Source organism: Quercus robur, chromosome 12 (assembly GCF_932294415.1).
Source record: "Quercus robur chromosome 12, dhQueRobu3.1, whole genome shotgun sequence".
Lineage (NCBI taxonomy): Eukaryota > Viridiplantae > Streptophyta > Magnoliopsida > Fagales > Fagaceae > Quercus > Quercus robur.
Window position 1 is genome coordinate 17,883,256 of NC_065545.1, and position 22,601 is coordinate 17,905,856.

The 22,601-nt window shown below is 36.5% G+C and overlaps 2 protein-coding genes and 1 long non-coding RNA gene across 6 annotated transcripts in view; 1 reads left to right on the forward strand and 2 right to left on the reverse strand.

Moving 5' to 3' along the window:
* Nucleotides 1-13,796, forward strand: part of LOC126710304 (transcription termination factor MTERF9, chloroplastic-like) — a 32,305-nt gene extending 18,509 nt beyond the window's left edge. The window contains exon 2 of one of the 2 annotated variants that reach the window (XM_050410712.1): nt 12,767-13,796. In XM_050410712.1, the coding sequence (XP_050266669.1) occupies nt 12,980-13,753 (774 nt within the window). In that variant the 5' untranslated portion in view covers nt 12,767-12,979 and the 3' untranslated portion in view covers nt 13,754-13,796. Of the gene's footprint in view, nt 1-12,361 lie in introns of those variants that run through there. The other variant, XM_050410711.1, reaches the window with a different exon arrangement.
* The window catches only part of LOC126710306 (uncharacterized), a 31,017-nt gene extending 13,385 nt beyond the window's left edge, over nt 1-17,632 (reverse strand). Inside the window, exon 1 of one of the 2 annotated variants that reach the window (XM_050410714.1) lies at nt 17,493-17,632. In XM_050410714.1, coding sequence (XP_050266671.1) covers nt 17,493-17,542 — 50 coding nt within the window. In that variant the 5' untranslated portion in view covers nt 17,543-17,632. Of the gene's footprint in view, nt 1-17,362 lie in introns of both variants that reach the window. The other variant, XM_050410713.1, reaches the window with a different exon arrangement.
* Nucleotides 4,120-6,295, reverse strand: LOC126710308 (uncharacterized). Of its 2 annotated transcripts, XR_007649633.1 has the most exons (3): nt 6,098-6,295; nt 5,443-5,494; nt 4,120-4,935 (listed from the first exon to the last, which is right to left on the reverse strand). It is a non-coding gene; the product is annotated as an uncharacterized LOC126710308 (long non-coding RNA). The 2 variants fall into 2 exon arrangements; XR_007649632.1 differs by lacking the exon at nt 5,443-5,494.
* Nucleotides 17,633-22,601: the final 4,969 nt, after the last annotated feature.

The window sequence follows — 22,601 nt, forward strand, 5'->3', positions numbered from 1 at the left end:
CCCAACTGGGAAGAGCCATATTGCATCACCTCAGTAGCTAGAATAGGTGCATATTATCTTGAAAATCTAGATGAAAATGTTGTACCATGCCCCTAGAATGTAAATAACCTGCGAAGTATTATTATTAATGAAAGTCTTTTCTACTATATTTTCCTTTATTACAATATACGTTTGTAAGGTGGTGGGCTATGCTAGTGGTGTTAGGTTGCCTCCTGTTGCACTAAGCCTAAGTTTTTTGGATAAGGGAGTTGGGACCAGTCCAGCTTTAACTTAAGTTGGTCCGGCTTGTGCGCAAACTAGGCCAGGTCTGTCAGGAACGTGTTCATGACAAGCAAAACTGTTTCAGGCAAGTCGTGGCAGACAGACATAATAATAATAAAATAAACAAAAATATCTAGCTACTCAGTGGGAAATGACCAAACAGCCCTTGAACTCAATTACAACAGCAATATTAATCGTTTTCTTTGCGGAAGGGAAAGAACATAATAGAGGATATTAAATATTAATACGCATAGGTTAGTCAGAATATTATGGAAATCAACCAAAATCCAATCCGCGGGAGCAGAGCCAAAAAGGAAAGAACGTTCCTTCTTAACGCAGTCAATCTCTCAGGAAAGAGTCCTACCGTGGAGATTAACTGCCCTAAGGGAAACGGGCCTGAGTGGTTTTTCTGCACAGATGCTCTTGAGGTTTTCACAGAGAGTCGGATTTCATGAGGGAGAGAAGTGACCAATCTACCGGTGCATGCCTACCATTCTAATTCTCACTTTTGTCTTTCTTTTTTGTGGTTTTCTTTCTTCCTTTTTCCACTCGTTTCTTCACTATTTCTTTTTAAGTTTTCTATCTCTCAGTCGAAGTTCCCGTTGTTCCCCTCTTCTGTTCACGGCAAGACCCTCCTTTTATAGTGTCTGCCGTGACCAGATTTTACTGTTTTAGCCCTTAACTTCCTTTGTCTAGTCCGGGTGTACTGGCCGACCATCACTGTTCCGTTTGTGTGTCACCCTCCCATCACCAGACAAGGAAAGAGTATTTTGTTTTCTTGTCTGCCATGACACCCTTTCCTGCTACGGTCTGGGTTATTTCTCTCTCCCTATCCCTCATGGCATGCACCTAATGGTTCCAACTCAGCTTGCCTCTTTTAGGTAGTAAGCCATCCCAGTAGGACACCTCCCCGAAAGAGCCTAAGCCGGAACCTTCAAAATAGATTTTTCTCCTCTCCCCACCACTAAACCATGCCCTTTGAATCTCTGACCCCCCGACCTCACCATGCTCTGTATTGGCTAGGTACAGGCTAGTGGTGCCTAGGCCTTGCACGTGCCTTCATTCTATATGTGTCCAAAATCTGTCTGCTGCCCATTCGTCTGCCGTGGTCTGGAGGCTTGCCGTCTGTGTTTTTTAACCTTTTATGTGGGCTGCTTTTTGTTTTCCCGCTCCTCTTAGGAGCTGGGCTTTATTTGGTGATGGGCCTTACATATCTTTGGCCCACTCCTTGGTTTCCCTCATTTCTTACCATATTGTTCTGTTATTCCTGCTGTAATAATTTAATCATACTGGGCCTCTTTAGGCCAGCCATTTACTCTTTCTCCTAGTGGCTTGGTATGGCCACTGGTTTTCTCTTATTTATGGGCTCCTATGTCCCTTTTGTCTTTTCCTTGGGCATCCTTGGCCCGTTTGCTTTCTTTGGGCTTCCTCGATCCTTTTGCTAATTCTACATTCTCATGGGTTTTTATTAACTTCATTGGGCTTCCTTAGCCCAATAACCTTATTCTCATCCTTGGGGTTCATGGCCCTGCCATAAACCCCTTACTTTCTTAGTTTGCATTACTTTGGGCCTGCAGCGGCCCTTTCTCACTTTTCTACCTCGTACACTGCCCATGAGATGCTATTTCTCTCTTTCCGGACTTCTTTAAGCCCATTTGCCTCTTCAAGGCCCATTTGTTTATTTCTTGGACCTGTGATCCATTATTCCTGCCGCTTGGCCCTAATGGTTTTGCTGTCTGCTTTGCCAACTCTTTGCTGCTCTTGTTATTGGGCTTTCTTTCTTTCCACCTGGATTCTCACAAATGGCCCTCAACAGCGTTATATTTTATATTTGTTTAAGTATTAAACAGAACCTTAATTATGCTTAGCTCCTCGGATCACATACTTTGGGTAAATTAATACTTTCTATTATTTTTTTAAGTTTTAAACAGAACCCTAGTTATGCCTGACTTCTCGGACCACATACTTTGGATAAATTAATACTTCATATCATACTTTGGGTAAATTAATACTTCATATCATTCTTCTAAGAGTTAAACAGAACTTTAGTTATGTCTGGCTCCTCGGACCACATACTTTGAGTGAATTAATATTTCCTATTATTTTTCTAAGTGTTAAACAGAACCTTAGTTATACCTGGCTCCTCGGACCACATACTTTGAGTAAATTAATACTTCATATCATTCTTCTAAGTGTTAAACAGAATCCTAGTTATATCTAGCTCCTTGGACCACATACTTTGGGTAAATTAATACTTCCTATTATTTTTCTAAGTGTTAAACAGAATCTTAGTTATGCCTCTCTCCTCGGACCACAAACTTTGGGTAAATTAATACTTCTTATCATTCTTCTAAGTGTTAAACAGAACCTTAGTTATGCCTAACTCCTCGGACCACATAATTTGGGTAAATTAATATTTCATATCATTCTTCTAAGTGTTAAACAGAACCTTAGTTATGTTTGACTTCTCAGACCACATACTTTGGATAAATTAATACTTCATATTATTCTTCTAAATGTTAAACAGAATCTTAGTTATGCTTGGCTACTCGGACCACATACTTTGGGTAAATTAATACTTTATATCATTCTTCTAAGTGTTAAACAGAATTTTAGTTATGCCTGACTCCTTGGAACACATATTTTGGGTAAATAAATACTTCATATCATTCTTCTAAGTGTTAAACAGAACATTAGTTATGCCTGACTCCTCGGACCACATATTTTTGGTAAATTAATACTTCCTATTATTTTTCTAAGTGTTAAACAGAATTTTAGTTATGTCTGGCTCTTTGGACCACATACTTTGGGTAAATTAATACTTCATATCATTCTTCTAAGTATTAAACAGAACCTTAGTTATGTCTGACTCCTCGGACCACATACTTTGAGTAAATTAATACTTCTTATTATTTTTCTAAGTGTTAAATAGAATCTTGGTTATGCTTGGCTCCACGGACCACATCCTCGAATCACATACTTTGGGTAAATTAATACTTCCTATTATTTTTCTAAGTGTTAAACAGAACCTTAGTTATGCTTGACTCCTCGGACCACATACTTTGGTTAAATTAATACTTCATATCATTCTTCTAAGTGTTAAACAGAATTTTAGTTATGCCTGACTCCTCAGACCACATATTTTGGGTAAATTAATATTTCATATCATTCTTCTAAGTGTTAAACAAAATTTTTGTTATGCCTGACCCCTCGAACCACATATTTTGGGTAAATTAATATTTCATATCATTCTTCTAAGTGTTAAACAGAACCTTAGTTATGCCTGGCTACTCGGATCACATACTTTTGGTAAATTAATATTTCCTATTATTTTTCTAAATGTTAAACAGAATCTTAGTTATGCTTGGCTCCTCGGACCACATACTTTGGGTAAATTAATACTTCATATCATTTTTCTAAGTGTTAAACAGAACTTTAATTATGCCTGACTTCTTAGACCACATATTTTGGATAAATTAATACTTCATATCATTCTTCTAAGTGTTAAACAGAATTTTAGTTATGTCTGACCCCTCGGACCACATACTTTGGGTAAATTAATACTTCATATCATTTTTCTAAGTATTAAACAAAACCTTAGTTATGCCTGACTCCTCGAACCACATACTTTAGGTAAATTAATACTTCCTATTATTTTTCTAAGTGTTAATGTCACGCCTCAAACCCAAAGGGGTCCAAAGCATGAGAAATACATCCCAAAGGTACCTATAGATTTTTCCTTTTTGGAAAACCAAACTATAGAAGATCTTTGTTTTCCTTTCATTTCCATAAGATAAGAATATATAGCCATAAATCTCCACATTACAAGTTAGAGCTCTATAACACATTTATGAACAATAACTAAAAATCATGTGCCTCCACATAATACATGAATATATATTACAAAACTATTGGATTACACAAAGTCACAATCTTATCAAGAATAAGGAATCTTAATAACGAGTCTATGCCTAGCACGCCTAAGGTTAACAAATCTCAAGTAACCAACCTCCAATAGAATTAATTAAGGTCTCGATGAACATAGCAAAATCAAGTCACCAACCATTTACAGCAAGAGTCTCCAAATTTAACATAGCACTCTAATCATCACCAAGGAAGTAAGCTCCATATCCAAGGTATAGCTAATAAATCTGAAAAACTGTTATAGGGTGGGATGAGCTAACGCCCAGTAAGTAGCATAATTAATGGGGGTGGGGGAAATGCAAGTTTCATCTTTAATAATAATAATATGACAAGAATGATTAAATAATGAAACATAAAGTTTCTCAAAGTAAATACCTTGAAATTATATATTATAATCTGTGAGCACCAACAATATAATTTCCAAAATCATAAAATCTAACATACGGTAATTTATCACAAATATACCACACTACCACATAGACCAGTCAGGAATCCACCCATTCACAACTGGCATGATATTGTCCTTTCTGGTATGCAGACTCTTGAACCCATGGACAACAGCCTCACCCATACCCTCAAGGTTTTTCTCTTCCTCCCATGGGCAGCAGAGAGAGCGCGTCAAATAGGGCCTCTCTTGCATGTAATCCCTTGGCCCCATGGGCAGTAGCCTTACCCACACACAATCAAAGAATCTCTTCCCCCCATGGGCAGCAGGGAAGAACACGTTATCCAAAGTAAAAGAGCACTAACCTAGATTTAATTTCGTTGTCATAAAGATTACGAAAACCAAATCGGGTGATTACCGGAAAATCACACATGGAATGGTGTTAAAACCACATAAAGCTCACAGGTATACATTTCCTTTCAAATACATAGTTTATAACCAGATAGTTTCAAAATAACCTTAAATAATCTAACTTCCACAAAGTTTGTAAGGTTTTCAACTTTATTCTTGTCAAAAGATTTTCTAACAATTTTCCACATAACAAGACAAGATAAGCATCTTTAAATTTTCTAATATACCATCAAATCCATGATTTCCTTATTAAAGATTAAAAAAAGGTGCTCATTTTTCCATATCAACAATTCATACATTTCCCCAAATGCAATACCAAATATGATGCATTCCTATATATAATCATATATATATATATATATATATATATATATATATTAAGGTTACGACACAATAGTTTTTAGGAAAAAAAATTTATATAACATGGTTATTTTTCAAAATCCCATTAAAAAACTACTTACCTCGTAATTGCAAAATCCTAATTCTCCAAGCTCCAAGGAGATTAGCTAGAACCTAAACAATATCAAGTAAACCTATCACAATAAGCATAGAGCTTGAAATTGCATCTAGCCACGATTTAGGAATTGCCAAAAGAGCACTTAATTAGGCAAGCCTAATATTTAACCTCATCAATAGTAATGTATTCCACTTCCAAAATTTCTCAACAAATTGATTCACAAGGCATAAACTCCAATTTATAAAGTTAACTCATTTAATATCATTTCTAACATTATAACTAGCTTCCATAAAATTTACACTACATCAATAAGAGACCCATGAAAGCAAAATCAAAATATCCTCCAAGACAAGAAATTTAGAACTTCAACTAACTCCAAATAAACCCAATAACAATGGAAAAATTAGATTTACCAACCATCATATGTTATAACTCAAAACCCCTAAATTTTCCACCATACATAACCCTTAGGTAGTCATCATTAGCACAAACCATAAACCCACTCATCAAATAATTCCACCAATACAAAACCCATACATATAAACATATAAATATTATTTCCAAAGCTCATAAATCACATGGGTATCATTATTAAAGCTTAGATAAAAATAACCTTAAGCAAAAGTATAAAACCCACCAAAAAGATTAAAAACTTTTACCTTAAATAAAAGATGAAAATGCTTAGAGGTTCCTAAGGATTTTCCGGTGACATTGCCGGAAAAATGATGGTGGAAATGGTGGGTGTGGAGGTATCGGCTAGAGAGTTTGAGGGAGTGAAGAGAAGTGTGAGACAGGAAATAAAAAAGAAGAAAAAGAAAGAAATGAGAAGAGAGGAGCCGGTCAAAGAGAGAAAAGGGATAGTGTGAAATGAGTGGTGGAGAATGGTGGGTAGGTGGGAGCATGTGGGACATTTAAAATATTTGACCCCTTTTTTTTTTTGGTTTGTGATTGGGACGTTACAGTTAAACAGAACCTTAGTTATGGTTGACTCCTCGACCCACATACTTTGGGTAAATTAATACTTCATATCATTCTTCTAAGTGTTAAACAGAATCTTAGTTATATCTGACTCTTCGAATCACATACTTTGGGTAAATTAATACTTCCTATTATTTTTCTAAGTGTTAAACATAATCTTAGTTATGCCTGACTCTTCGAACCATATACTTTGTGTAAATTAATACTTCATATCATTCTTCTAAGTGTTAAACAAAACTTTAATTATGCCTATCTCCTCAGACCACATACTTTGGGTAAATTAATACTTTCTATTATTTTTCTAAGTGTTAAACAGAACCTTAGTTATGTTTGGCTCCTCGGACCACATACTTTGGATAAATTAATATTTCCTATCATTCTTCTAAGTGTTAAACAGAACATTTGTTATGCTTGGCTTCTTGGACCACATACTTTGGGTAAATTAATATTTCATATAATTCTTTTAAGTATTAAACAGAACCTTAGTTATGCTTGCCTCCTCAGACCACATACTTTGGGTAAATTAATACTTCCTATTATTTTTCTAAGTATTAAACAGAACCTTAGTTATGTCTGGTTCCTCGGACTACATATTTTGGGTAAATTAATATTTCCTATAATTTTTCTAAGTGTTAAACAAAATTTTAGTCATGTCTGGCTCCTCGAACCACATACTTTGGGTAAATTAATACTTCCTGTTATTTGTTTAAGTATCAAATAGAATCAGCCATGCTGAATGGTAGAGATCTTCATTGTAGTGATATGATCAAATAGACACTCATAAGTATCACTTGAAGCATTTGTAAGTGTATCTATGATCTGTTTGAGAGCTGGTTATCACCTTCAGTTCCTTAGGCTTACTGATAAGTGGAGAATTAGGTGGAGCCAGACATGTATGAATACTCTACCATTGTGTATGTTTTTGGAGTAAAAGATTTACTTTGTTGAGATTTCAAACACATTATCATTTACACAAAAAGCTAAGTGAACTGTGTCTCATTTTCATATTGGTTAAGTGTTAAATAAAATAGAAACTATGTCAAGACTTGTATGAGTATCACAAGAGTAAAGGAAATGTTCATAATTTTCATTAATTTAAGCCTTAGAAAAAGGCAGATTAGCTACAAAATATCAGACTGGTTACAAATTCTAGAAACAAAAACAACAACTAAAAAAAAAGAAAAAAAGAAGAAGAAGAAAGCTACTATGAAAATTACTTCTTTTTTATTACAATTTTTTTCTTTGACTGGGGCCTGGGTGGGCCGGGTGAGCGCTGCTTCCGAGGCCTCTGAGCCCTTACTAGTATGGTCACCCTTGGCAGGCACGGGAAGAGTGGCCAGGATGATCTCCATCTTGGTCGAGACTTCTTTCTGTTTGGAGAGGTCCTGCGGAGCAACTGGGGGCGTTGTGGCATTAAGGGCCACTCTCTTAGATGTATTCGTTTCCTTTTCAATGACCACAGGCTACTCGGCCACCTTGGAAGGACTATCAGGAAGAGGAAGGACCTTGGTGGGACTGGCCTTGCCCATATCTGCCACCTCGGAGGTGGTGTCGGTCTTGAAGCTGGCAAGGGCAGATGTACGGATGGCAGGAGGGTAGTATACACTTTCTGCTCTCTTAAGTGTAGAAGAGGCCTCAACCCCAACTTGGTTGAGGGTCTCGTTCCACACTTGGAGGCAATGGTTCTTACATACCTTCAAGACCTCAGCCCTTAGGGCTTCCTCGGTCTCTGCCACCCCCACATCATACCCGTCTTGCTCGGCCTGATCCCAGGCCTTCTCGGCCTTCTCCAATTTCTTCTTCAAGGCCGCAATTTGCTCCTCGGAGGCGAACAGCTAATCCTCGGTCTGGCAAAGTTGCTTTCGCTGACCTTCAGCTTGCCTTTCAGCCCCTTCCAAGGCGGCTTCAGCACTCTTCTTGTCCCAGTCCGCCTCGGCCTACTTATTCTTCAGCTCCTGCACCCTTTTCTCGGCCACGTTGAAGGCATCTACGGCTGCAATGCACCTTCCCTTTTCCTCCTTCATCATCTGGTGAGAGCTCTCTTTGACTCTGAACGTAGCTTGGATGGCCTAAAAAGGGAAGGAAATATAGTTAAAAAAAAAAAAAAAGACTAAAGGACTTACCATGGTGAGGTCCTTCTTTAGGCCAAGGAATACCTCATGCTTCCTCATGGACATGAGGTCAACCATGTCGTTAGGTAGCAATAGGGACTGCTTCACGACATGAGCCATGTACCCAGCCTTGCCTTGCTAGAAATCTCAGATGGAGGCATCACTAGGGAGAGGAGATCCATCCAGCACTAGAGATGGGGCCCAGGCTGGGACTATAGCTTGTTGGTCACCCCTCCTCTCACCCTCACTAGAGGACCTCGTCTGCATGACTTTGGCCTGTTTGGCCCCCCTCTGGGGCTTAACCTCCTGGGAGGGGTGGCTTTTTCCTACTTCTACCACCTCTTTTCCCTTTTGCTCCATCTTCCTCTTATGATCGACAGGATCATATCGGAGCGGTTGGTTAGGTGGAAGGGTGGGAAGCCTGGTTTGGGCTGCCTTCCTCGGTGTGTTTCCCCCAGCTTGGGACTCCAATAGCTCTTGGAGAGTTGACCTTGCTTTGCGTTGTATCCCCATGGCTTCTTAAATAGGGAGGTTTCCTTGTGTCTGGCTTACTTCCGCTGAAGGTAAATAACTGAAGTCACCGATGAGAACCTCTGGAGATTGAGGTCGGTTGAAGACTTCGAAATTGTCTTCAGAATCAGAAAAGTCAACCACCTCTTCTTCTTCTTTTTCTTCTTCTTTGATAGCAGGATGGGAAGGGGTGGCTTCTCCGGTTGTATACTGAGGTGGTAAGGTTACTTCAAGAACACCTTCTAGAATAAGGTCAGTGGTGAGGAAACCAGGGGCAGCAACTCTTATCTGGTGCAAGCGTGGATTCCTTGCCTTTATCTGACACTTCGGCGCCTAAAAATTGGGTGAGCCACTCTTAGTTGACCATCACTGTGAACGAACACCTCGGCTTTAAAAATCTTGTCTAGGTTCGGCTAGTTGACAAGGTTGAAGTTTGGAATGGCGACGTGCTTATCTGCAAAACCATTAAAAAAAATAATAAATAAGTAAAAAAAATAAAATACCGCCAGAAAAGGAAATTGCGCCAATCAAAGGAAAAATCAATTACCAGCATAAACAAAGAAAAACAGGTGCAAAGTGTTTAAAAGGGAAAAGGGAGTAACTTTACAACCTAGACCTAAAACCCCACTTAGTGTCCCTTCTCTTGTCGGGCAGGGGAGGCCATCGTGCCACTCCCCTGAAATAATTAGGAAGTCTTTGTTCATGCCTTTGTTGGAGTCAGGGAGATATGAGATGAGCCTAACCTCGAGATACTTAGTTTTTAGGTAATATCCCTGCCCTTTTAGGTGGTGAAGGTTATAGACCCAGTGAACAACGTAGTGGGTAAGGTTTAAGCCCATTCTCTCATTAAGGGCGTCTACAGTACCTAAGATCCTAAACATGTTTGGGGTGCATTGGTTGGGAGCTAATCTATGAGCCCTCAAGTAATCCCTAGTGACTGTACCCATTGGGATTCTTATCATTCCCTCTATAAAGGCAATCATCGGGATTACCACTTCTCCCTCCTGCCTATCGGTGTGCCAATCCCCTTCCTTATAGTACCTAATGGAGACTTCTAGCGGGATTCTGTATTGAGCTTTAAAGCTCTCAATGCTCTCTGTGGAGTCTACCAAGTAAGCAAATCTACCCATTTGATCAGAGATAGGTGAAGGTGAGAAGAAGGGGAAGGGAAATTAAGAGGGTCGAGGAGAAGAGGACTCTATAAAAAGAAAAATAGAAGGAAAAGTAAACAGACAGGGTTAAAAAGGCTTACGCAAAATAGGAAACTCTCCTCAAACTAGCTCTTGATATTTATAAGTGCAAAGGTTTTGTGTATGAGTGCTAAAGTGAGGTGAATGAAGTGTTTAGGCAATATTTGTATCAGAGAAAGAGTGACAAGCGGGAAAATTCCCACCTGAGTTCCAATAAAATTCTCAGCCGTTGGATCCGCATCGCACCTTAGAACATGGGGAACATGGAGCCGCAGAAATTTAATGAAGGCGCGTCTCGAATGTCGAAGTATCAGGAGCGAGCGTTAGGCAGTTAAAAAGGTATCTGTGCAGACAGAGGTGATGTATGGTAAGAGCAGGGTGATTATGATATATCGAAATCCTCCTTTCTTCCTGAGGAGCAGAAGAGGAGAATTTTGAGGGGTTATTGTAAGGTTGATGGGCCCAATAGTATATATTGGGCTAGGGGCCCAGTCCAAGGACGCCTAGTAGTCCGAGGATGGGTAAACGTTGTTATGGAGGTCGGCATTAATAAATAAAGGAAGAGATTTGGCCATGATGGTCCGAGAAGGGATGCTTCCTCGACTAAGCAAAGCAGGGGTCAGAGGGTGCGATCTGCCATCCAGATCAACGTTCTAGGAATTTCTATTGATAAGGATGCACGTCATGGAAGCATGAGGGCTATGAAATATCTAAGAGAAAGCTGCTACCACTACATTAAATGCTCTGTAGCTAACTCTCTGGCCGTATTAATGAGGAAGTGATACCTGAATAGTAATTTTCAGCCTTACAGCTACTCTCCGAAGACTTCAGGAAGGTGCTAATGGGACAAGGATCAACACTAGCAATCTAATCTATACGTGGAGGGTAGAGATGAAAGAATGAAGATAGTATAAAAAAGAATGAAGATAGTATAAAATAGAAAGAAGACCCTAAGGAAAGGGGATTGGGAAATTGAGAGAAAAACACTATAGCAACAAGAACTGTGCTTGTAACCAAATTCAAGAAATATATATAAAAACTAATCTCCTTGGATTGTGCTAATGACGATTTTCTTTAGATAAAACCAGTCTATCTTTACTTTATTGTGATCTAGATCCATTATAATTGTTACCCAACTCATTAGAACCTAGTTTTCGAACCCACTCTCTACAAATTCATTGTATTGGCCTTTTTGGGTCTAGATCATTTTATCTTTTGGGTTTAGGAATCAAATTATGTCCTTACAGATTCATATGTAATTAGAAAAAATCCACGTATTTATTTTTTAGATTGTATATAGAATCAAAACTCTGTAATTTAATTCAATTCAAACAATTTGTGTAATTTTCATTATTTATTAAACTTATGTTATAAGGTTTATTTTTATTTTCTTATTGTTCATGTAATTAAATTAAGTGAAAACTTCATTGTAAATCCCTTAAATTAATCACTCTCAACATAAAAGATGTCAATGGGGGGAGGGGTGAAGTTGGATCATGGGTGCCTTGTTAAAGCCCTGCCCCTTTTTTTTGGTGGGTTAAAGATGATTTACTAATTTTAATGAGACGACTTCAATATTAATAAAATAAAGGGAAAATTGGATTATGATAATATTAATAAAGAAGGAAACAAGTGTTTTAGATAATTATATATATATATACACGTAAGTATAAAAATATACTAATATAGACTTGAAATTAGATTGTGTAATTTTTAAAATAAATTCATAAGTTATCAAATTATTCTTTGTAATTTATTGACAAAATAATATATTTGTAGTAAAATTATATATAAATTACAATACAAGATTGTAAAATAATTTTTATAAGATCACCAATAAAAATAATTTTTTAACTAATTAACTTACCTAGGTTTGGGTTGACAATGTGGATTTTGCATGGATGTTTTATGCCTTTTAAAAATAGAGTTTGATTAATTATTTAAATATTTTATAATTTTTAAACATTTTATAATAGTACTATGGTTATATTATAAATCTGTTTATAATACTATATATACTACTTTCATATTCGACGGTCCTAATAGGTATTACCGTTTCCTAAAAAAGAATATTTTATTCAATATATAAATTATTAGTTAAATAAATTATATTCTAAAAGTTAAATAAATTAGTTAAACCCTCGGACGAAAGTCTAAACTCTCAATTCTCTCACTTTCTCAATCTGTTCTCTGATTCTTCAGTTTCCTGCAATCCGCATAGCTCAGTGTCAGAGGCCATTGAAGGATTAATCAGACAATCAAACTCGCCCAGTTGAAGCTGATTCAGCCAAACTCGGTGAGTGAGTCAATTATGTTTGCTTTTCTCTCTTCAAGACAGCTACTTTTTATCACACATAGGAATAGGAGGACCCAATTTCTATTGGGTCTTCTTCAGAAAAAAGCCATCTTTAGCATCAAATCATTTACATCAATAGCTTTATCTGAATCAGAACAGCAAAAAACACATTCTTTTACAGTGTCTTATCTCATAAACTCATGTGGGTTGTCACCAAAATCTGCTCTTTTAGCATCCCACAAGGTACACTTTGAAAACCCAGATAAACCAGACTTAGTGCTTAATCTTCTTAAAGAGAGTGGATTCAATGACACCCAAATCACCAAACTCGTCACAAAAATCCCACTGCTGCTTTTATCTCATCCTGAGAATACCCTTTTGCCCAAATTCGAGTTTTTGCGCTCTATAGGGGTTTCAGGCTCTGACCTCCCTAGAATCCTTAGTTTGAATCCTGACATGCTGAGAAGGAGCTTAAAGAACAATCTTATTCCCTGCTATGATTTCCTCAAGAGTCTGCTTTTTGAGAATGAGAAAGTCATTACAGCATTAGGGCGCTCTCAAAGGGCTTTGTTAAGTAATGGAACAAAGACTATGGTTCAAAATATTGCACTTTTGAGAGAAGTTGGAGCGCCTCCATCCACCATCTCTTTCTTGGTGACTCGTTCTCCGTCTGTTGCATTCAGTAAGCCAAGTAAGTTTGTGAAAGCTGTCCAGGATGTTAAGGAAATGGGTTTTGATCCTTCAAAAGTTGCATTTGTGCAAGCAATCTTAGTGGTTTTGTCAATAAAAAAGCCGACGTGGGAATATAAATTTGAGATTTTTAGGAGGTGGGGTTGGTCTAAGGAGGACACTCACTTAGCATTTAGAAGGTTTCCAAATTTTATGCTTTTATCGGATGAGAAGATCACAAAAGTAATGAACTTCGTTGTGAACAAATTGGGACGGCCATCAACAGATATTCTTATGAATCCTGTGGTTCTGAATTTAAGCTTGGAGAAGAGGATTATCCCTAGGTGTTCAGTTGTTCAAATTTTGTTAGCCAAGAATTTGATCAAGAGTGATTTAAGCTTAGCGACTTTCTTACTACCTAATGAGAAGTTCTTTTTGGAGAAGTTTGTTATAAAATTTCGGGACAATGTTCCTCAATTGTTGAGCGTGTATCAAACTAAAATGGATCTTTTGGATGTAGAAATTCAATCTAAGAAGGTATGTGGAACTGAACTGTTTTAACTTTTTTACTCCAATATAATGTTATTCTTGCCTTTGACTCTCATGGATGCAAGGTTTTGCATTTTAGATTTATTGGATATGGGATTTGCGTTATCTCATACTGTTTTCACATGTGTATGTAATTTCCAAGACAACAATCTCAAATGTAAAACTTTGACATAGATTTGATGATTTTCTGATTAGAAATTTAGAAGTCAGTAAATCTTGTGTGTTACTATTTACTACTTTTGTACAGGAAAAAAAAAGAGAGAAAAATTGGGAGTCTTCTTGTTAGATGGGGCATGAGTACTTAGATGGCTTTAATATAGTTTGCAACTCTTAAAGTGCTAAATGTGGTCTGTGCTATTTGCTCAGGGCAGTATTCACCTTGGAATGTCATCTAATTGCCTTACATTAGGTCTGTTACGATATTTCAAATAAATGGAGTCTGTAGACAATCTTGAGTTCTCAAACAAGTCACTCTAAAGCAGATAGAGCTAAAGGTAAAAAAGGTCATATGCAGTGCACAAGACTCCTGCTTTTGCTGGATGTAGGAGAGGAAATTGGTAGCCAGATTATGGACTCCAACTCGTGGTACATGGCTTAAGCACTAAGAAGTTGTGAACTTGTGCATAGGTAGAGCTGGAAGTAGTGTTCTTGAATTGAGAACTCATGCACATGGCTTTCGAGTTTTCTTTTACCATTAAATATGGAACTTTATCACACCCGTCAGGGGGCAACCTAGTGGTTAGGGGCTTGGGATGAGGGGGCCTTATACCATGACCTAAATGGTCTAGGCCTAAGACCGACCCTGAGCTTTAGTTACTCCACAACCATGTCCACACCCCCCCCCCCAGGCACACCCTATTCAAATTCCAATTTCACGAATTTCAAGATGGTGAGGTAATGTTTTGGAATAGTTTTTGAAGAAAAGAAACTTTGTTTCTTCTTGTTAAGTACTTAAGTTACAGAACAAAAAAGCCACAGAGACACATGGATGGCCCTAAAGGCTCAAAGTGGACTGAGCAAAGAAAAGAAGATTGCCGTGGGGGAATTGTATTCTATTGTGGTGAACTAAAAAGTCAAGTATATTGGTGTTACATTCATGTTAATTTCATTTGCATTGCTTGGATTTTGCTCTGTGGTGACTGGTGAGTGAATCCTCCAGCATGCATGCTTTGGTGGTTACAATGTTACATAACACTGAATGAATCACTAGTTGCCTGTCAGTTTGAGGAAAAGCATATTGAACTGGGACATACCTAGATCTAGCAGTCTCTTTCTATAACATTGGGGGAAAAAATATAAAACATTGATTTGGGATTGTATATGGTACATCGATTTGGAGTTGTATATGGTTGCTAGTTTCCAAGTTATAACTTTTAATTTTGCTTTCTTCTTGGCAATTAACCAAGAACAATAGGGCTCACTCCAATCATAATTTCAATTCTTTCTGGGCAATTACCCAGCCACAATAAGGATCACTGGATTTAGATTACTTTATTTTCCCAATCTATTCAAAGACCATATATAAGTCCCCCCCTAACAATGAAATCAATTTCATATTTTCTTTTGCAGAATTTAAGTGGATTCTTAGAAAATAATGGATAAGTGATTAGATTTATAATTTTTTATTGTCTTAAATCTTTTGAATTAGTAATAATTTTTCATAGTATCGGACCAAATGGTCTATAGTTGGAACCCTAACTCCACTTTACCTCTCGTTTGAAAGTGAGAAAATTTCACAGGTCACGTATTTGAGTCTCTGTCCAAAGATAAAGGGAAGTGTTAAATAATAATTATTAAGTTCCTTCTTTTCTGTTAGTTTAAACTTTTGGATCTAGTAGTGATTTATCTTATCTCGTATGTTCTTTGAGCCTTGGCTACAAAATTTCTGTGTTTGATGCATGGATTCAGAGGGTGCTTTCTCTGAATACCAACAAAGATGTTAGATCTTGAACATGAACTCAATATAACTGAACTGGTAGCAACAAAGTGTATGTTTCAAGGCAAAGCCCCATCCCGGGAGGTGATTGAACAACAATGCACCTAAGACCCAAGCTTTTACCTATGTTGACACACACAAGAATATGAGCAATGAAAGAGAGGAAAAGGAGAGTAATTCTGCAATGGCACATCAATGGAGGATGATATGATGATCCAATTAAATGAGTTCATTTCATCTAAAGTAGCAGCCTATAAAAAGAGGGCCTGTTATCGGACACTAAAGAAGGCATGAAACAGTCCTGCAATAAAGTACCATCGCAAACTGCCATTTTGCTCATCCATTCACATCTAACTGTAACCAAGTGAACAAGGGGGGCATGCAGCAACAAATAGTTTGAGCAATAAATACTATACTAGAAATTATAAAAATGCAACTATCTTCTAATTAAATCAAGCTTTGTAAACTTAAGACATCTTGTAGTACTACTTCGCTGCCAATGTGAGAAACCAAATCCCAAAACCCATGTCAATATTCTTGTTGGATAGCTCAAAGTAGAAGTGCACTAGTAGGTAATGTAATATAGATGAATCATTCATTAAATCTAAAAATAGCGAAAAACATGAATGAAACAAGTACTTTGATTTCAAAAATGAACATGCTACAATGATTTAATTTCAGATATTCTCCCTGATCCAATTCCTAGATCCTGAAGATCTGACTTTCCTTGATAGACCTCCAACAGTTGAGGGATATTTTGCTGAAATTTGGTCACATAGTTCTCCAACAAGTCTTTCTCCTTTGGCTTTAAGATAGTGAATAGTGCCGAATCTTTCTTGACCAACCCCTTGGATAACAAAATCTGAAAAACTGAGCACCGAGGTATAGTTCTCTTCTCCAAGCTGAAAAGTAAAACTATTGGATTTCTGGAAATATGTTCTGAAGGCCAACCCATTCTATTCACAAGGAAGTCCATTGCTTTCGTGATCCTCTCTTCAGTTAAACACATACAACCCGGATTCTTTTTGAATGCTAAGAGAGTGGACCAACCCCACCTCTGATACACCTCAAACCTGTGCTCCCAGTTCACTTTTCTTAATGAAGCAAGTACATGAATTGCTTGGATAAAAGCCGATTTTTCGGGGTTGAATCCTAAATTTGTTAGCTCCTTGACAATCTCATCAAACTTAGCATGCCTAAGGAATGCTGTAGGAGGAAAACAACTCAATAAGAGACAGACGGAAGACTGAGGCACTCCAATTTCTCTTAAAATTGCCAAGTTGGGAGCAAGATTCTTTTGTACATCCTGAGAAAGACCCCGGCGAGCTAGCTTGAAAGTTTTAACAACTTTTTCATCCCTAACAACTATACTCTTGACGAAGTCATACATGGGCATAAGATGATTCTTAACGCTTCTACCCAGTACAGATGGACAACCTGAGATTATGTTAGCACATTCTGAGTCAGAAAGCCCAATAGAACCCAAAAACTCAAATTTGGGCAGAAGGGTCTTCTCAGGATCTGACAAAAGCAAATATGGCCCAGCCTTGACAACTCTAGAGATCTGGGCATTGGTGAATCCATGGTTCTTGAGAAGATTAAGAACCAAGTTTGGTCTCTCAGAAGTCTCAAAATTTACCCTCTGAGATGCATATTTAGCCCTTTCTAAAGACAACCCACATGAGTTTTACAAGGAATGACACAGTAAAATTGTGTTTTTTATCATCTATGAGACCTGATGAGAAATAATTGACAGCAAATAAGGGAATTTGAGGAAAACCCAGATGGGAAATTGAACTCGGCACAGCAATACACCTACTAGGTACTACTAAAATTTGTAGTCTTATACAGAGAATACCAAACATAATTTTGACTCACCGGTGTTTGGCTATGTAAGCTTCAACTGTAGGAAGAACCCTCTTCCAGATATTGATGGAGAACAGCTTCAATTTGATAACAAAGGTTGTATCTTGCTTCGTTGGCCACCCCTTATGACAGCGACTAGAGAAACCCCAGGCACACAAAAAGTTCAAAACCCTGAGACTTTGAGGGAGATTGTAGGAAACTAGCATTAAAAAACTAACTATTCAGTTAGTTGGCCCCGTTTGCAAACAATTTGTGATTGTAACAACTCGAGCCTTAGAGGGTTGATTTAGGGCCTCTAAATCGAGCCTCTAAGGCTCGGTTTAACTGGTTTTCTATGCCAAAAGTCCACGTGGAGTACACGCAGAAATCGAGTGTCTGAGACACGATTTCCACGTAGAAATCGAGTCTCAGACACTCGATTTCTACGTGGAGAACACGTAGAAATCGAGTCTCATAGACTCGATTTACTTAAAGTAAAATCGAGTCTCAGAGACTCGATTTTCACACAGTTAGACCAGGTACTGTATTTTTGAGCTGACCAGGTACTGTGTATTTTTGGTCTTTTTGAGCGTGCCATCAAGTCTGTAGTTTGTCTCTGCACACCAGGTACTGTGTATTTTTGGTCTTGTGCCATCAAGTCTGGAGTTTGTCTCTGCACACCAGGTACTGTGTATTTTTGGTCTTGTGCCATCAAGTCTGGAGTTTGTCTCTGCACACCAGGTACTGTGTATTTTTGGTCTTTTTGGGCGTGCCATCAAGTCTGTTTTTTTGAATGTGCAGAGCTGACCAGCTACTGTGTATTTTTGGTCTCTTTTGGGCGTGCCATCAAGTCTGTTTTTGTGCAAAGCTGACCAGCTACTGTGTTGTATCTTTGGTCTCTTTTGGGCGTGCCATCAAGTCTGTGTTTTTGTGCAAAGCTGACCAGCTACTGTGTTGTATTTTTGGTCTCTTTTGGGCGTGCCATCAAGTCACAGCTACTGTGTTGTATTTTTGGTCTCACACAACCTCTCACACAACTCTCAGAAAATATTTTGACTGCCTCACACAACTCACACCTTCAGCAACTTCTATCACAAAACCTCTCTCAACAACTCTCACAAAACATCATACAACTCTCATAAACTCTCATACATCAGCAGCAAAACATTGCTCCTCTCACTCTCATACAATCTCAGCAGTATATTTGCTCATCCTCATGTCAAGTAAGGGTCTCCTCCTCACTATCTAGTTGGTTGTTTAGTGTATATAGCTGCTTTAAAAAGTGTTGCTTGCATTGAATTTGTCATGCCATTTCTTAATAAAATATTTGTTTGTATTAATTATTTATATTTGTTTCCTAATAAGATATTTGTTTGTATTAAATATTTATATTTGTTTCCTGATAAGATATTTGTTTGTATTAAATATGTATATTTGTTTCATAATATTAGTTTTTTTTTTTTGAGTAACCGGCCTGGAAGCCCAAGCAGGGCTCCTTATGTATATTAGTTGGTTGTTTAAATATGTATATATATTTATATTTATACAACTATATGTTTAAATATTTATATATATATATATTTTTTTTTTATTTTTTTTTTTTATATTTATATATTTATAGAAATATATTTATATATTTATACAACTAAATGCAAATTTAAATATAAATATAAATATATATATATTTATATAAATATATATATTTATATTTATATATTTATATATTTATATTTATATAAATATAAATAAATGTATATATTTATACAACTATATATTTATATTTATATATTTATATTTATATATCTATACAACTATATATTTATATTTATATATTTATACAACTATATATTTATATATTTATATAAATATATAAATAATAGACACATAAGGAAAGAAAAAAGAAACAGGTTCAAAGAATTGTGCAACCTCCAACTTTTATGAAATTCCAACCATGAGAAAGACATTATTGAATACAGTAAAAGCTATGAAAATAATTGGGTCACCGGTCCAGTTGCACCTAATTAAGCAGCTAGCATTTGAACAAACCTCTAACAAAACCACAAAATACAAATAATTATTACTTTCAAGCTGCATCCATCTAATAGGTCAAAAATAGAGCACAAAGGAACAATCTCTGTCCCAAAGCTTTAATTAACCAACTTGTTGTTGTGTATGTATTGCATGGTTTGCAGAGTGCATATGAGAGAGAGAGAGAGAGAGTTCAATAATTTGAATAACTGATTATTGACAATTATATGGCATTAGATTTTTTATTTATTACAATATGCAAAATACGAGAAATAATTTTAAAAAAGAATTCAATATGCAAAATAATTTAGTTTAGTTATCTAAAAGAATTCAATATTCAAAATGCTAAAGCTTGTTATTCCCTAGAATCATCAACAGCACTACAACACTGGCTTGAAGCTGTAAGTTCATATGCTTATACCAGACATGCTTCTTTCTAAATCTGATGCAGTTTTGTTCTTTCTGCTTTTTTTAACGTTTCCATCAAAAAATGGAGAAAGTAATATTTTCCTCAAAACAATCTAATTTTGGTCAAGTGATGGTTTCAAAAACGACTGCTGTATTAGATATTAGGAATTTAGGGGACATGTATTCCTAGTCACTTCTCATAATAAGACTTAAAAAAGAGAGTCAAACTTGGCCAATGTATGCTTCCTATATAGGAATTGGTGACTTTTTTTTTGGATGAAATTTCAAATTGAGCTCAAGTTTTGGGCTTTTGAATAGTGGTCTAGCTAAGTACATATCTTCTATGGATTTATATTTTTGGATATTAATAGGTTCCATGTTGTTAGTCCCCAATTAATAGGTAAGGAAGTAGAATCGCTGGACTAATGGGCTTTGTTAATCTTTGTTTTTTTTCAAATTGATCCATGCCATCGTTATGGACACAATTTACACTTCTACTATGATGTTTGGTCTGATAGCAAGAGCACCCAACCTTTCTTCTACTGGTACTCATGAAAATTAACTTTTTCTTTCTTGGTATAATTGCTTTTGATTTAGCCTTATCCTTCTTTATCACTCATTTCTAACTTTATTTTTCTCCTCCTCTGAAACTAAAGGTTGGATGTTGGTGATGGTAAAGACCTAAATCTTGAAAGGTGCCTAAGGACTGTTCTACAACGTCAATGCATCGCGTATCTTGGACCAGTAAGTATTACTAATCATACCATCTGTTACTGCATTCCAATAATACACCCCCTCTCCATTTTAAATGTGTTCATTTCATGGTTTAGATTAAATATTACAAATTTAAGTGTATCCACTGCAACATCATTTAAAATTTTAAGTAGCATGGCTCTTTATACATTAGATCCAAAAAATAATATCTTAACTGTGAAATTGACCCCCTCCAATCTTGTTTCTTCATCAAATTTGTTGTGTTGAATTTACATGCACACACTCCCATAAGCATCTTTGCAACCTAGATAAGTGCCTAGATAGATAACTAAGTGGCTTCTTATGAATGTGGATAAGTGCATATATTTCACTGTTATAACTTTACATTCTCTGTCGTTTGGTATTACAGAAAGAGAGGGAAGCATATGAAGTAATTGTAGAGAGTGGAAAGCTTTTATACAGGCAAACAGGGATGCTTATTAACACAGTTGAGGGTTCTAAGTGGATTTTTGTGCTCAGCACATCAAGGCCTTTGTATGTGGGTCAGAAGAAGAAAGGTGTTTTTCAGCACTCAAGTTTTCTATAGGGAGGTGCTACATCAGCAGCAGGGAGATTAGTTGCCCATGATGGGGTTCTTGAGGTGTTTTAGAATTTTGTTTCGAACTGGTGATAGGGATCATTTTTGTTTTCTATATTTCTACAACCAGCCAGGCAAGCTCATGTATTGACATAGTAATTCCCAGAATATAAACATGTTGAGAAAAAGGACATGTATTTATATGTATATACACCAGGTGAACCAGAATTATGAGCCCTATATATTTAAAATCAATTAAACAACTTCAAACCAAAACAACAAACACCATACAAACACTACCAGTAAGCACTAAGCACCCCCATTGTTAACCCTTAGGCAATGTGATAGACAGTGCTACCATGGTAGCTTACACCTAAAACCTAAAATCAGTTAACATAAACCAATAAAACAACCTGGTGGTTTATTCCAGATCATGGAAAAAACCTGGTTTATTCAAGATCATAGCAACAAACAGAGAATTCTCTAGCATCTTGAGATGCTAAAATATTCGAAGGAAATGAGTGTGACTACTCAGGGCTTCCTAATCAGCATACATAAAACTCCTTGAGATCCTAAGAATTCTAAGATAAAAGAAACAAATTTCTATAACTGATGAGTAAATACCATAAAGAAAACAAAATGCAACCAGAAACGAATCTATTTTACCAGGCAATGTATCCATTCAGTTCAAATGATATTTTATGCATTTCAATACCTCAAAAGTCCCATCCAAAACTACTTGATTAGAATTATTTTATAAGGTTTATCAGAATCCATCTCAAACCATTCACATTTCTCATTTTAGCAATACTTCCAAGTACCCAAGGACTAAAAATATGGCATTTACATTACCCACACGGATCATTTCAAAGTTATTAAATTCAAAAGACGCTCATCAACAGGCATAGAATCTAAAACCACAAAATGAAAGCAAACTAAACTAAAAATGCGACACAATTGACCTACAAATACCACAATCTACCCAACCAGAGAGAATGTATCCATTCAGCTCAATCATTTCAAAATCGTCAAAACCCATTAAAAACTCCTTGATTAGAATTATTTTATCACAATTCTCAATTGAACCTTTCAATGTCATTAAATTCTCAAATAATTCAGTCATTAGATTCTCAAATAATTCATCGACAGGCACAGAAACCAAGAACCAGAAATGAAACTAAATCCAATTCTTTGTTGCTGCTTTAGCAAACTAAACTAAAAGCTATGTTATCAAAACCAAATTATAGAATGTATCCATTTAGCTCAATTATGCATCTCAATATCATCGAAAGCCCCATTCAAAACTACTTGATAATAATCATTTTATAACACACTAAGATTTCATTTTGACC